The sequence below is a fragment of the Equus caballus genome, chromosome 15 (genome assembly GCF_041296265.1).
Source record: "Equus caballus isolate H_3958 breed thoroughbred chromosome 15, TB-T2T, whole genome shotgun sequence".
NCBI lineage: Eukaryota > Metazoa > Chordata > Mammalia > Perissodactyla > Equidae > Equus > Equus caballus.
Genome location: NC_091698.1, coordinates 84,730,733 through 84,744,102, shown reverse-complemented (window position 1 = coordinate 84,744,102; position 13,370 = coordinate 84,730,733). Strand labels below are relative to the sequence as shown.

General features: G+C 49.6%; 2 protein-coding genes across 18 annotated transcripts in view; one reads left to right on the top strand and one right to left on the bottom strand.

Moving 5' to 3' along the window:
* The window catches only part of SLC5A6 (solute carrier family 5 member 6), a 47,611-nt gene extending 38,223 nt beyond the window's left edge, over window positions 1-9,388 (bottom strand). Inside the window, exons 1-13 of one of the 16 annotated variants that reach the window (XM_023619346.2) lie at window positions 9,189-9,372; window positions 8,069-8,135; window positions 5,755-6,069; window positions 4,431-4,976; window positions 4,022-4,087; window positions 3,638-3,689; window positions 3,198-3,265; window positions 2,669-2,823; window positions 2,109-2,249; window positions 1,770-1,899; window positions 1,120-1,208; window positions 581-693; window positions 174-241 (exon numbers count right to left, since the gene is read on the bottom strand). In XM_023619346.2, coding sequence (XP_023475114.1) covers window positions 174-241; window positions 581-693; window positions 1,120-1,208; window positions 1,770-1,899; window positions 2,109-2,249; window positions 2,669-2,823; window positions 3,198-3,265; window positions 3,638-3,689; window positions 4,022-4,087; window positions 4,431-4,823 — 1,275 coding nt within the window. In that variant the 5' untranslated portion in view covers window positions 4,824-4,976; window positions 5,755-6,069; window positions 8,069-8,135; window positions 9,189-9,372. Of the gene's footprint in view, window positions 1-173; window positions 242-580; window positions 694-1,119; window positions 1,209-1,769; window positions 1,900-2,108; window positions 2,250-2,668; window positions 2,824-3,197; window positions 3,266-3,637; window positions 3,690-4,021; window positions 4,088-4,430; window positions 4,977-5,754; window positions 6,070-8,068; window positions 8,136-8,319; window positions 9,013-9,188 lie in introns of those variants that run through there. The other 15 variants (XM_014731246.3, XM_023619343.2, XM_070235665.1 and 12 more) reach the window with 15 other exon arrangements.
* Window positions 8,881-13,210, top strand: ATRAID (all-trans retinoic acid induced differentiation factor). Of its 2 annotated transcripts, XM_005600129.4 has the most exons (7): window positions 8,881-9,021; window positions 9,713-9,834; window positions 11,682-11,753; window positions 11,966-12,037; window positions 12,138-12,259; window positions 12,560-12,657; window positions 12,870-13,210. In XM_005600129.4, exons 1-7 carry the CDS (start codon window positions 8,923-8,925, stop codon window positions 12,972-12,974), a joined length of 690 nt encoding a protein of 229 aa, XP_005600186.2. In that variant the 5' UTR covers window positions 8,881-8,922; the 3' UTR covers window positions 12,975-13,210. The 2 variants fall into 2 exon arrangements, with proteins under 2 accessions (XP_005600186.2, XP_070091803.1); XM_070235702.1 differs by lacking the exon at window positions 11,966-12,037.
* Window positions 13,211-13,370: the final 160 nt, after the last annotated feature.

Here is a 13,370-nt window from a genome sequence, read left to right as displayed (position 1 = left end):
GGCTTTTGGCTACTTGAGAGTCTGTCCATAGGTAAAGGTGATCCATCAAAGAGGAATTTCTGACACCTGCCCCCTATGTCATTCTTGTCACAATAGCTGTCTTTCTCAATTTCCTGTTTCAGTTAGCTCCTTTTTTCTCTTAAAAATTGCTTTCTTCTCTCCATAGTCATTACCTGAAGCACGGGTCCCAAATGGGAGGAAATATAGGCCATTCCCAGACAAAGTAGCCCATAGCCAAACGCTAGGAAAAAAGAAGGGAAGAAACAAGCAAAGGTGAGTTAACACAATAAAAAAGGGTAAAAGTAGAACAAAGCTCCTTCCCCAGCCAAAAACTACCTCTGTGTCCCTGGAAACAGGGCATATTACCTCACGCCCCAGCTCCCTCCCACTCTGTCCTCACTCCCCTGTGACTCTGACACCTCCCCAGGAAATGCCCTGAGCCGTAAACAAGGTTGTATGCTTCATTCAGCAAGCATGCTGAGCCCAGGCCAAAGCCGGTGCCTTAAAGCAGACTGACAACAGTGCTTGTGGTATGTCTTAGAAAGAACGTGATTGAAGAGATGAGGAAGCGTAATCCCACCGAGGATTCTGGAAAGCATGGTGGCTTGGACTTCAGAGAACTGAGGGAACCAAGGTCGAATCAGGTCTTCCATCGTAACAGTTGCCAGTGAATTAAAAGCAGAGGATATGGTGCTGAAAGGAGGAAGAAAAAGATGAGCTGCTTGAGTCTGGGAGCCGGGGAGGCAAGATTAACAAGGGACTCTATTGAGGGAACAGTGCCCCAAAGGTAGGAGGTGACACATGTAGCCAAAAACCATCCTCACAGTTGGCAGCAGAGGAAGAGGCCTGGGGCAAGGACATTTGTCCTTTTCTGAGTGGGGTACAGATATTGCCCAAGTAGATCAATTTTTGGTATTGTAAAAAAAGAATCCTTCTCCAAAAAGGGGGCATCTCCTGGGAGAGGATATGGTCTGTCCCACACAGATGAGCGGTCTCTTGTCATCCACAGATGGGTGGGCACAATGAGAAACTCAGCAGGATCCCCTCCTCCACATCACCTTGTACCAAGCAGGAGTCAGTTGAGCCAAGACTGAGGGAAATGGTCAGAGAGGTAGGTACCTGAGGGAGCCACTGAAGAGGCAGGCAACAAACAGCCCAGGCAGGCCTGGGAGGCCTTTCAGGAGATCCATCACAAAATACAGGACAAACTGCAAGCAGAGCACAAGTGCACAGCTCTCTTGAGAGAGGCGCCCTGCCCCAGGGTGAGACATGCGAGAAGCACCCTTGCATGTGCCCCCCAGTCTATGGGGACTGGGTGCATCAGGAAGGGGCCAGCCGCTGAGGGTGACCCCACAGTAAATGAAAAGAAAATGGGCTGTAGAGAGAGAACGGCACAGTTCATACCCCAGCTCTGCCCCAACCAGCAGGGTGACTGGAGCATGCTGACTACCTGCTGAGCCTCTTTTCTCCTCTGCAGAATGAGGCTTTTGGGAGTGTTAGATGAGACCAGGTGTAGGACAGCTCTCAGCAGAGCATGTGGTGCATGGTGGCGAGTCAATAAAGGTAGATTGCCAACCCAGTAGGCTGAGCACTGCGATTAGGTGATGCTGGGGGCTGGGACACTCACATGCTAGACTGCCAGAATCCCAGAGTGGAAAGAGATTTTATATCCATTTCCCATGCAGGGTGGGAGTCCTTCCTACAGCCAGTCAGACACTCTTATTTGGGGCCCAGGTTGGCACAGAAGGGGGCTAAAGAGGCCTTCTCACCTGGTCAGGGGCTGCTTGAGCCTGCTGGGTGCTCATGGGATACTCCTGGTAGTAGGCGAACATGACCAGGCCAATGAGGCAGCCCATACAGAGGACTACTTGCTGGCAAGGGAAGACTGCATAGCAGGAGCTACAAAAGAGGCCAGTGCCAAGGAGAAAGAGGGTGTTAACAGATACCCTTGGCATGTCCCCAAGCCTCCAGAAAGCAGACCCACGTCTCAACCCCAATGGGTGTGTGTGTGCTCTGGCAGCCTGCCCCCACCCAACTGCCTCTGTGGAACTGGGGCCCACTCTCTTCCCACAGCCCTTGCTCCCCAGTCTTCTTGTCCCTGCACTCACAGCACAGCAGCCTTCTCCGTGCGGGAGCTGAGGTAGCGCTGCACCTGAGCCTGGTTCACCCCATATAAGGAGAGCATCATAAAGACGCCACCAAAGGCCAAGGTCCAAAAAGTGTGCCGCACAAAAGGGTCTGGATCCAGCCTGCAACAGACACCACCTGGTCACTGTGCCATAGCCCCAGAAAAAGATTCAGCCTTCCTCGCCCTCCTACAACAGGGGTCAGAGGAAAGCAGAGCAGAGACATCGCTGCGAGGGCCAAGGAGCTACTAAACACAAGAATTGGATCGACTCAAAAGACAGTGCAAGTTAGAGGGAGAGTTGCATTCCTCCAACCCACAGCCTCATCCCAGGTACTAAAAACGTCTTGACCCTCCTTAACCACCAGCCAGACCCCTGTGATCACCCTCCCTCTCTGCAGTGCCAGCTTCCCACCTATCTCAGTGCTGCACCTAAGGCTTCCACAGATTGCCTTCTGCTTACTACAGCCCTGAGCTCAGGCTCTAGGATGGGCTCAGCTCCCAGGCACTACAGACCCCAGAGAGGGGAAAGGGTGTACTTACTCAATCCCAGAGATGCGGCCATGCTGGGAAGCCACATCCCACACATGCCCCAAGCCGCCCACCTTGGCTGACCCCACGATGATAACTGACAGCTGCCCTAGGAACATGACCAGTGTCTGGAACACATCTGTCCAGATGACTGCTTTCAGCCCACCCTGCAGGGAAAAAGATAGCACACCTGTCACAGATGTCTTTCAAACTTTCCACCACCGAGGACACCCCGCCACCAGTGAGGGCACTATATCACCACCAGGGGCATAATTGCTGAGACCCTGTTTACATCATTCCTACCACATCCCCTAGTTCATATGCTATCCACTCACCTACACCCCATCCCCTACCATAATCCCATCCCATCTTCTACATCTCATTTCATCCCACCCTAGAATTTCATCCCATTTCCTCATCTATATTGTTATTTCATCTCCCTCCTACCTTGTTATCTCATCCTTTCTTTTCCATTTCCTCCCATCTCCCCTCCTTACACTTCACTTCTTCTCCTTCCTCCCCTAAGACTTAACGTACTTACCAGAGCAGTGTAGACGCTACAGACAATGCCTAGGGTCAGCACTGACAGCCACAGATCAAAGCCAGTCACTATAAACAAATAAAAGTCACATTCTTGTCTCTGGAAGAGGGTTTCCCAGGCAACGAGCCAGAGAAGCCCTGGTAAAACATGAAGCATTTGGTCATTAAGGATAAAATAAATCATTCACCACAACAGAAAAAAAGAGTTTGCAGAGGTCCACTAAAAGGTGTTGATTAACCAGTTTAGATGGGGCATGGCAATGTTTGATTAGCTTTCAAGTGAGGTGAACCAAGCCTGCTTCTACCTCTGGTAGAGACCAGCCAAGGGCCCATTCAGTGAAATAATTCCCCGGCCAAGGTCAGATTCTTTTCTGCACACTCTCCTTTTCCTGTACCTCCCAGTGGTGTTTTCCCAGCCTGCCAGGGGCTGTGACTCCTCACCTGCATTGAGGGCCAATGATGGTGCATAGAGCACAACCCCCATATAGATCACCTGTTGGGTATGGAAAAGAGAACATGAGGGAAGATGAAGGTGGGCAAAGAGGAAGAAAGATGGAGCTCCAATATCCCAATAGCCTCCCTTCACCTAGGCTCCCTTTCTTCTCCCTTCTTCCAAATTTTGGCTTGCTGCCACCACAGGTTCTGTGCTGAAACTAGAAGGAAAGGGAAGTAGGATGCCTCTGGGGGCTTCAGTGACACTGACCCCTGGCAGAAATTTCAATCCTGCCAGTTTGAGAGCAGGGAAGGCTCCAACTGCTTCAGCAAGCCTGAGTTCAGGTCCCTCTACCATGTCTCAGGCTCAATTTTTATCCTCATTCCACTTACCATCTGAAAGATGAAGGTCACGGTCCCACAAACCCGCACAGCTTTATTGAATCGGAGCTCCAGGTACTAGGAGAAATATATAAAAATATATAGAAATGTATATTTAAAAAAAGGTATTCCTTCCTACTCTGCCTCTCACAATTCACACACAACTTCTCTCAAGAGGTGCAGGAACATGAGGGAATATCCAACTCATATCCACTCTGCCCCACACAGTACAGCACACTCCTCCTCTCCCTACTCACACCCCCACCTGATCTCACTTAGAACTTGTAAACACATGATGCTCTCTGTCACTCTCATTAGGCAGAGGAGATCCAGGGGCCCAGATCTCTCATAGGTGCCCTGTTCCTCCTCTCCATCCCCGACCCTGCGGGTCCTATGTGATCCTCCCTTCCTCCCTGCTCACCTCATAGGCACTGGTGAGATGCAGGCGGTAGAAGACAGGGATGAAGACGTGTGCAGGGATCAGCAGCCCCAGGAAATAGGAGATGCCCAGGAACCAGTACTGGGTCCCAAATTGGTAGATCTCGGACGGCACACCCAGGATAGCCACGGCTGATTGGAAGGTGGCCAGCAGGGACAGTGCCACAGGAAAGCAGGTCATTTTGCGGTCTGCCATCAGCAGCTGGCCAATGGTATGCTGGCCCCAGCCACGACAGGCATGGTAGAGCCCAATGGCGAGGGAGAGAACAAGCAGCAAGATGAAGACCACATAGTCCACGGTGGAAAAGGTGGATGTGACAACGCTTGTGTCTGAGGGTGGGGGGAGGGGAGAGGAGGTGCTCACCCCCACATTCATATCCTTACTGTGTCTGTGACCTGCAGCCACTTGCTGTGCCTGGGCTCTGGGCTGCCACTGGCCTGAGCAGTGGCAGACAAGTGGCTACAACCTGGCTCCCAGCCAAAGTCTCACAGTCCTCCTCCTCCACCAAGTGACATCGTCCAGGGTTAGCTGCAAAGGAATCAGCTTCTAGTTAGGTCTATCCTGCCTTCATGGCCACCTACCCTTTGGCCTGTGTATCCCAAACCACCAAACTTGGACCAGCCACCTCTGTGGCAGCCCTTGAAGATCTGGAGAAAGCAGCAGAGTGAGACAGCCAGGAGACAACTACCCGGCCAAGATCTTTCCGGGCATACACAGCTGTGAAATTTAAGAAACTTCTTAGGTCTCCACCCCAGTAACAAAAGAAAAATCAACTCTAGCCCGTGTTTTTTCTTAGAAGAATTCCCTGGCTCTGCTTGTAGGCATAGACCCAGTCACTACAATGTACTAAGCCAGCAGGGCCCAGCCTGGCGCCATAGCCCAGCAGGGGAAAAGAAAGCGAGACTAATGACAGCATGGCTTCCTCTATTCCCCCGGCCTCAGTCCCCGCCTGTCATGATTCCCAGTGTCACCTTCCTAACAGCACCCCTTCTCAGCACTGATCACCAGGAAGATCATCTCTATGGCAACCGCAAACTCCATTCCAGGCAATCCCAGGTCAATCACTCCATGCCCCTTTCTTAACATTCTCCCTTACACCACTAGATAAGCCTTGATATCCACCTCTTGGCTCCTCTACCTGTAACACCACAGTCAACGGCAGGTCCAGGAAGAGCAGGAGGATTTAAAAGTGAGAAGGCAACATGCTGGAGCCAGGGGTTCAGAGTTGCAATTACAGGCACTTCGAAGAGAAGCAAACCAGCCAGGGAGAGTGGGCTGGGAGAGTCCCACTGAGGCAGACACGTACCTAGAGAAGCAATCCCTGTTCCGAGGCAGAGTCGCCTGGAGAAGTTGTGTGTCTGGAGCTGGGCAGAGGCTGAGGGTCTGGCTCTGTAAGTGGCTGAGGTGAGATGAGGAAGTGAGGGTGGAGTGAAGCTCAGTAGCTATTTGTTCTGGCCCCTTCAGGGAACCAATCGCTGTGGTCCAAATGGCCCTATCACCCTATGGCCCCCAAACTCCAGCTCAGTCCTAGAGGCTCCAGAATGGCGAGCAGGGAGCTCACATTCAACAGCATTCCTGGATGGATTAGGCTTTCACTGTAAGTCACACTTGGCACTGTGTGCTAGAGGGAATTGGAAAGGAGGAGTTGAGAGAAGATGTGAAAGTTGCTTTTCTGACTCCTGCACAAGAAATACTAATCCTCAAAGAATACACCATTATCCTCAGAACAAGGACCACATCATAGCATTTCAAAACTTAAAAGGATCTTAAGAGATCTTTATTACCACCCCCTCATTTACTGACAAGACACTGAGGCCCAGATGACTTTCCAAAACCACAGAGCCGATTACCGTCAGAGGCTAGATCAGAACCCAGCTCTAGTGACCGATCCCTCATCCATCTGCTCCCATTCACGCCACACTGTCTATAGGGTCTACTTCTTGGAGTGCTTATTGGTATGAGGAAAAAAATACCAGAGAATGCCATGTATCTGGATAGCCTAATGATGACAGTTAACATTTTCTGAGCACCTGCTATGTAGCCTGGCAGTGTCCTATGTACCTCATAAACATTAGTAATAATGAGTAATAAAGAAATAACCATAGCTATTCACTTCCAAAACACCATGTCTCAGGTTATGCACTTTACATGAACACTCTGTAGTTATCAAAGGTTACACAGCATAACACAAAACAAGAGAGAAAGACACAGTGCTATCTGCAGATATGACAGATGATTCACCAGGGCCCCTAGCCTCACTACTCCCAGAACCAGGGGAGAAGCAGATTGTTAACTGCAGTCAGTTATTTATGGAACAAAGTTTAGATTCCAACTAATCTAGAGACATACTAATATAAGCTATGTCTTCTGCTCTTGCCCACTAGGAGAAAGATCAGCCTGGCTGTGTTCTGCCTCTCCACAGTGTTCTTGGGCAGATGTTGCCTGGCTGGTAATCTACAGCCTTACACACACCAAACCTGAACTCTGAACCTCCTGGGGCCAATGAAGAAAGGAAATCAGACTGGCAACTCTAGGATCACGTGTTCTACAGAGTCAGAAATGTTAGTCCCCAGAACAGTGTTACCAACAGGCCACTATGGTTTAACCTAAAGACGCCTTGGACCTCTGTCCAATACACTGCAACATTTCAAGTTTTCTCACCCGTCTTTGGCAAATTTTTACTGCTATGATAGAGGTGATGGGAACTACTGGGAAGTAAGAGAAGACGTCTGCTGTGTGCAAATAAGAATGTGTGGCAGAAAAGGGTTAGTGACATGGATAGGCAGGTGGTTGGACAAAGGAAGAAAGGTCCCAGTGTAGACTGGAACACAGACATACAGAAATGGAGACCCTCTCCTTCTGGGGTAAACTGGCAGGGCTTCCTGACGGAACTCTATTGTATGAGGTGCAGAGAACCCTCCTGGATGGCTGAAGAAAGACAGAGCCAGGCAAGACAGGAAAAACCTGACCCAGTAAAAAGCCTTCATCAAACATGACAGTGGCTTTCTAAAAACTCTACACTGATCCAAACTCTAGGGATTTGCACCTCTCTGAGAGTGGGAGCCCAAAGGAAGAGCCGAGTTGTTTCACTGAAACGGTAACACACGGGGCACAAAAAGCAGGCTGTGAGACTCCTTTTAAAGAGTCTAACTCACACACAAGAAAGGAAGAGTATCCTTCTCCACCGCCCTACTCCCATCCTCATTTTGGTCACTTTATAGGAGTCAAAGAATTGCTCTGACTCTTACAAAAGGCAAAGGAGCCACTGCAGGACCAAACGCCCCCAAGATTCCTTCAAAATCTGTCCTTATGCCCAGAATTCCTCAAGACCTGAAAGGGTTTGGGGGCCCTCACGAGACTGCTAATAACTACCAAAAATGCCTTAGAAAAAGTGCCAGCCAGCCAGCTGAAAGCAAATCCTTTCAGGAGATTCCAGATACCCGGGGGTATGTGGAAGGGAAGGCTGGGCCGGCTACTCAAGATGAGCTCTGGTTAGCGGTCATGAGCTTTTGGCCGGCCCCAAGCAAAGCCAACACTCAGTCCATCCGGGCACGGGGCTCGCCCGGGGCCCTTCGCTGAGCTCTCGGGCCACCCTGGGACAGCGCTCGCCTTGCCCTCACCTCCGTGGCTCAGCCAGGGCTAAGAAAGTCTCGTCGTTCTTCCTGAGATCAGCATCGCTCCGTTTTGCTGCGAGGGCAAAGGAGATGAGGAGTTAGGGTCGGTCTATCTCGCCCTCATCTCCGCGCCAGGGCTCCGGACGCGGCGCGGTCTCAGGACTGAGGTGAAGAGGACAGGGTGCCCGGGGCGTCCCCAGGCTCGTCTCCTCCCGCCCGGGCTTGCCCTTCGCCCTTCGCTCCTCCATCACCCATACCCTCTTTATTTCCTGGCTTTCCTCCTTCCCTCCACACACGAGGTGGCGGGCCCAACTACCACCTGGCTGCTCACACCTCAGATCTTCCCGGGCCCCCAAGCCGGGGGGCCGGCTCGCCCCGCCCTCCCCGTCCTATCGCCACTCTCCTGAGGGTATGGGCCCACACCCTCCCGGCCCGCCCCGTCCGGCCCACCTGCCAGGTCTCCACACGTGGGTCCGGCCGCGCCGGAGTGCCCGGCCTGCGCCCGGGCCGGGTGACAGTGGGCCCCGCCCCCTGCCCGCCCCCGCGCCGCCATGTTTACTGAGGGCGAACGGAGAGGGCCCCAGCTGCTGCGGAGAAGTGACCTCGGCGTCTGGGCACGAGGAGCGCGCAGCTGAAAGAGTGGTGGTGGGGGAGGCCTTCGGTGAATGGAAAAAGGAGAGGGGGTCGGCCAGTGCCCCCTAACCAGGACCGGGGCGCACGGAGAAGAGCGCTGACCTCTGCCAGCAGCACCAACCCACAGCCCGCCCCGGGCCACCCCCGGGCGAGGGCGTGACGCACGGGGGGGCGGGGCCACACGCGCAAGTCTCGCGAGCAGCTGAGAAGGACGAAGGGAGCGGAAAATGGCCTTTCGCGAGCGCGGACGTCCTTCGAGCCTGGTGGCCTGGGCTGCCGCCCTGCTGCTCGCTCTGGGCGTGGAAAGGGCTCTGGCGCTACCCGAGGTACAGAAGCAACTTAGAAGTCTGGCCGAAGCCGAGTTGCTGGTCAGCTGTGTGTCTTGCTCGCCCGCCCTTGGCTCTCCCGTCTCTCCAGCCGGCCCGCAGCTCCGATTTCGCCCCCGAGGCCTCCCCAGCCGGAGCAGAGCAGGCTCCGGCTCCCCAGTACTCACGCTGCGCGGGTCTCCCAGCACCCTCGCCCTGCCGACGTCCAAAGACCTTTGAAATTTGATCTCCTCGCTCCTTAATCTTTGAATAAGTTTTTTCTACAGAGTCCTCTGGCTCTTGTGCAAGCTCGCCACGGACGAATGCCGTATATCGTGCCGTGGCGGGACTGTCCCTTCTGTAATGCTTGATGATGAGTTCTTTGTGTACCTGCAATTCTTTTACACCCGGCCAAACCCGGCTGTCAGATTGAGAAATCACTGGAGAGGGCATAATAAGTATGTTCTAAAACTAAACCCTCAAAGAAGAGGGCCTTCCCTGAGTGAGGTCTGGTACAGAAAGTCTCTGGTGCGCCTTTTTGGCGCTTGGCTCTAGGGGAAGAAATACATCTCAGTAAACCTGATTAAAAGGTAGGACACTTCCTGCCCTGCGTTAGAGGAATTGTGGAGAGTGTACTGGCAGTTAACTTTTGATCTCCATTCTTTTCTTGGCTTTTCTTTCTGGTGTCCTAATAGTTTTCTCTCTTCTGCAGATATGCATCCAGTGTCCAGGGAGTGTGCAAAATTTGTCAGAAGTGGCCCTTTACTGTAAGCAGACACCAGGGCTAATGCTGCATGCCCGCTGCTGCCTGAATCAGAAGGGCACCATCCTGGGGTGAGGGAGGAGAAGACATCCCTGGATACTGGAAAAGAGTTCCCAAACCGGATTCTTCGAGGCTTGCTTGATTGGCTTTTGGGATAAATATTGGTGCCTGTTTTGGAGGCTTCTAAACCATGATTCTCAGACTTTTAAATCTATTATAGCATTTTTGGCTAGGTGAAAAACCCTGTGGTTCTTTCTGATTGAAACTGCATAAAAGTCATAATTTTGGCCTTTTTTTTTTTTTTTTTTTTGAGGCTTTTATGGCTTCGTTAAAAAAAAAAAAAGCTTTGTTCTCTTGGTTACTGTCAACTCTTTGGATTATTTACTGTGTGTCCATGAAATGACTCCCTTAGCCTCCAAGACACTATGCTAATATGGTTTTCTTCCCTTTCTGATGAATTCATGTTTGTCTTTAAGGCAAATGCCTCTTCCTGTCCCCTTATGCAGGTTAGTCCCTGCATTTTTTCCTTTACGTTCTTGAGAATCCACCTATTCTTAGGGCTTCAGCTGTAACCACCATGCAGGTGTCTCCCAAAACTACATCTCTTTTAGTATCCTTTGACCTCTCTCCAAGCTCCAGGTATGTGTGGGTACCTCTAGCTTCCTATTAAACAATTCCTCTTCACTGCACCCTCACTTCAAACTCAAAATGTCATATGTCTTGCTTCCATTCTCTTTCCCTAATCTACCTAAATACTACTCTACATTAAACTTTATGAAAGCCAATTTTTTTCCATTATCACTCGCTGGCTTTAAAATTAGACTTACAAGTGTCTGTGCCCTGAGGATAAAGTTCAGACCATGAACTACCACAGACTGATCCCAACCCACTTTTCCAACATTATTTCCAATTATTTGTCCACCCAAACCCTGCACCAGGGTCTGGCTTCAGCCAGACTCGCCTACCTCCAAAATCATTGCACCTTTGTTTATTTTTTCAGGCCTCTCTCTTTACCTGAAACTGCCTTCCTCCATCCCATTAAGAGATATCCATCCTTTAATTCCAACATTCTTTGTGAATGGTCCCTAACTAAATACCAAAGTAATATCTTTCTATTTTTTTATTCCTTCTAATCCTTAGTGTCTGTACCACTCAAATTACTGTCCTGTGACTTCTTATATATTGTAATTTAATGTTTATATTGTTTTTATTTTTGGTGATGGCCTTGTTCCTCTACTACATTGTGAGCCACTTGAAAGCTAAGATACTGAGGGGCTTTTTTTCATTCTCCCAATTTTTGCAGTTAGTAGGCACTTGGTAAATATTTGTAGATTATTAGTTGAATTCTACAATAGATATTGAAGAAAACATACTGTGGCATGTTTCTTAATATCCAGTAGTTTACATCCAATCTGTGGTAGAAAATGCACTTGGAAAAAACTTCAATTTATATGACTTGCATTTTTTTTCCATTTGAAGGCCCTTTGTGTATCTGAGAATCATAATAATATGACTATGAGATTCACTAATCTAGATAAGAAACAAGTTTCTTCTCATATATGCACAGATGCATAGGTATACTAATAAGAACAGTACTGTCCAATAGACCTTTCTGCCATGATGGATATGCTCCATATCTGTACTCTCCAATACAGTAGCCACTAACCATGTTACTAAACACTTGAAATGTGGCTAGTGCAAATGAGGGACTGAATTTTTTTAATTTAAATTAAGTAGCTACATGTAGCTAATGGTGACTGAATTGGCCAATGCAGGATCAAAACATCTACCACAGCACCTACTTTGTGGCCCTGTACACAGCTGTGTTCAATTAATAATAGCTGAAAAGGGGGTTATGTTAGCTTACCATGATGAAGAGGAGAGACACATAGTTACAACAGTTACTTTCTCTCGTCAGGCTGGATCTCCAGAACTGTTCGCTGAAGGACCCTGGTCCACACTTTCCTCAGGCACATACAGCTATAATCATGTAAGTTATTGGTTATCCTTCCTTCCAAAAGGTGACTATGGCAAAGGGTTGATGGGAAACTCTTTAAGGATGGATTCCTAAAAAGGTGTTTGAATATTAATGTCTAAACTTGGACACCTCAGAATGAGAACTGGATTACCAGTCCAGGAAGATGTGTGAATAGAGATAGGGTGTTTTCCTAGAGCACAGTGCTAACAGTGTGTGCTTTGCAGAGACCTACAAGTAAACCCCCTCAAGGATGACTTGGCTGGCACCTTCCGTGGCTTTACCCAGCTCCAGTCTCTGTGAGTGAGGGTATAGGGTAGGGGAGAGAATCACACGGGAGCAGTACTGTGAGCTCAGCAACTTTGAGCTGCATATTATGACTGCCTATGTTGTGTTCAGGATACTGCCACAAGATGTCAGCTGTCCTGGAGGTATTAATGCCTGGGATACTGTCACCTTTTATACAAACAACCAAACCTGCCAAGGGCAAAGGAACCTTTGCAACAGCACTGGGGACCCAGGTATGCTGTCTGACCTCCACCTTTCTGGGAACTGCTTTTCCTCCTTTGTGTTTTCTACTTTAGGTCAGAAAGACAGTTGAGTTGCTTAAGTGCCTGTTGTTCAGGTTTCTGAGGTTCTAACCCCTTGGAAAGAAAAGGTCTTATAATGTATTTTATTATTGTTGTTATGTTCCAATTGTCTATAATCTTCTTTCTTCTACCTTGAACCTAGAAATAATTGAGAGAATCTAAGTTGAAACAGATGCTTGAGAAACATACCTAATAAGATCCAGTAATGTTCTGTTTTTCTGTGGCTCCCAGAAATGTGTCCTGAGAATGGATCTTGTGAGCCTGATGGTCCAGGTCTTCTGCAGTGTGTTTGTGCTGATGGCTTTCATGGTTACAAGTGTATGCGCCAGGTGAGAAATTAGACCTTCTAATTAGGGAGAAGAGAAATGCACAGAGTAAGCACCTCTCTGAAACAAGAGCTGTAAGATGCAAATCGCCTAGAGAAGGAAACTGTAACGGAATTGCCCTGGATGAGGGGATAGGTATACAAGGAAGGAACTGGGTGATAGGGTGTAGCCCTCGGTGTAATGCTGTATCAGGATTTACTGTCTGTTTTTCACAGGGCTCATTCCCGTTGCTTATGTTCTTTGGGATTCTGGGATCCACCACGTTATCCATCTCTATCCTGCTTTGGGGAACCCAACGCCGAAAAGCCAAGGCTTCATGAATCACATAGGTCTTCCTACTGACCTGAAGATCGTCCTGATCTATCTTAGCCCAGCCGGGGAGATTTGCTTCCTAGACAGGCATCGTTGGCCAGTGGATCTTCCTCAAGGCTGAGGCCACCTTTGGAAGAAGGATAGAAAATTGCACAACGCTGGAGGGGCATGGAGACTCCAGTCCAGAACTAGTACTAGTTCCCATTTGTACTGTTAACTGTAATAAAAACTTTTTCTTCTTCTTCTTCTTTGTTTTTTATTTTCAGGGAAAGGCGCCCTGGCTTTGTGCGTTTCTCGGTTGGGGTGGGACAGACCGCCTTGGAGGAGTTTGCTTTTTCAGGTTTCGGCGGGCTTTGTGTGGGCGAGGCGAGGCGGCTCTAACCCTGTCACTGCCCTGGCCCCGC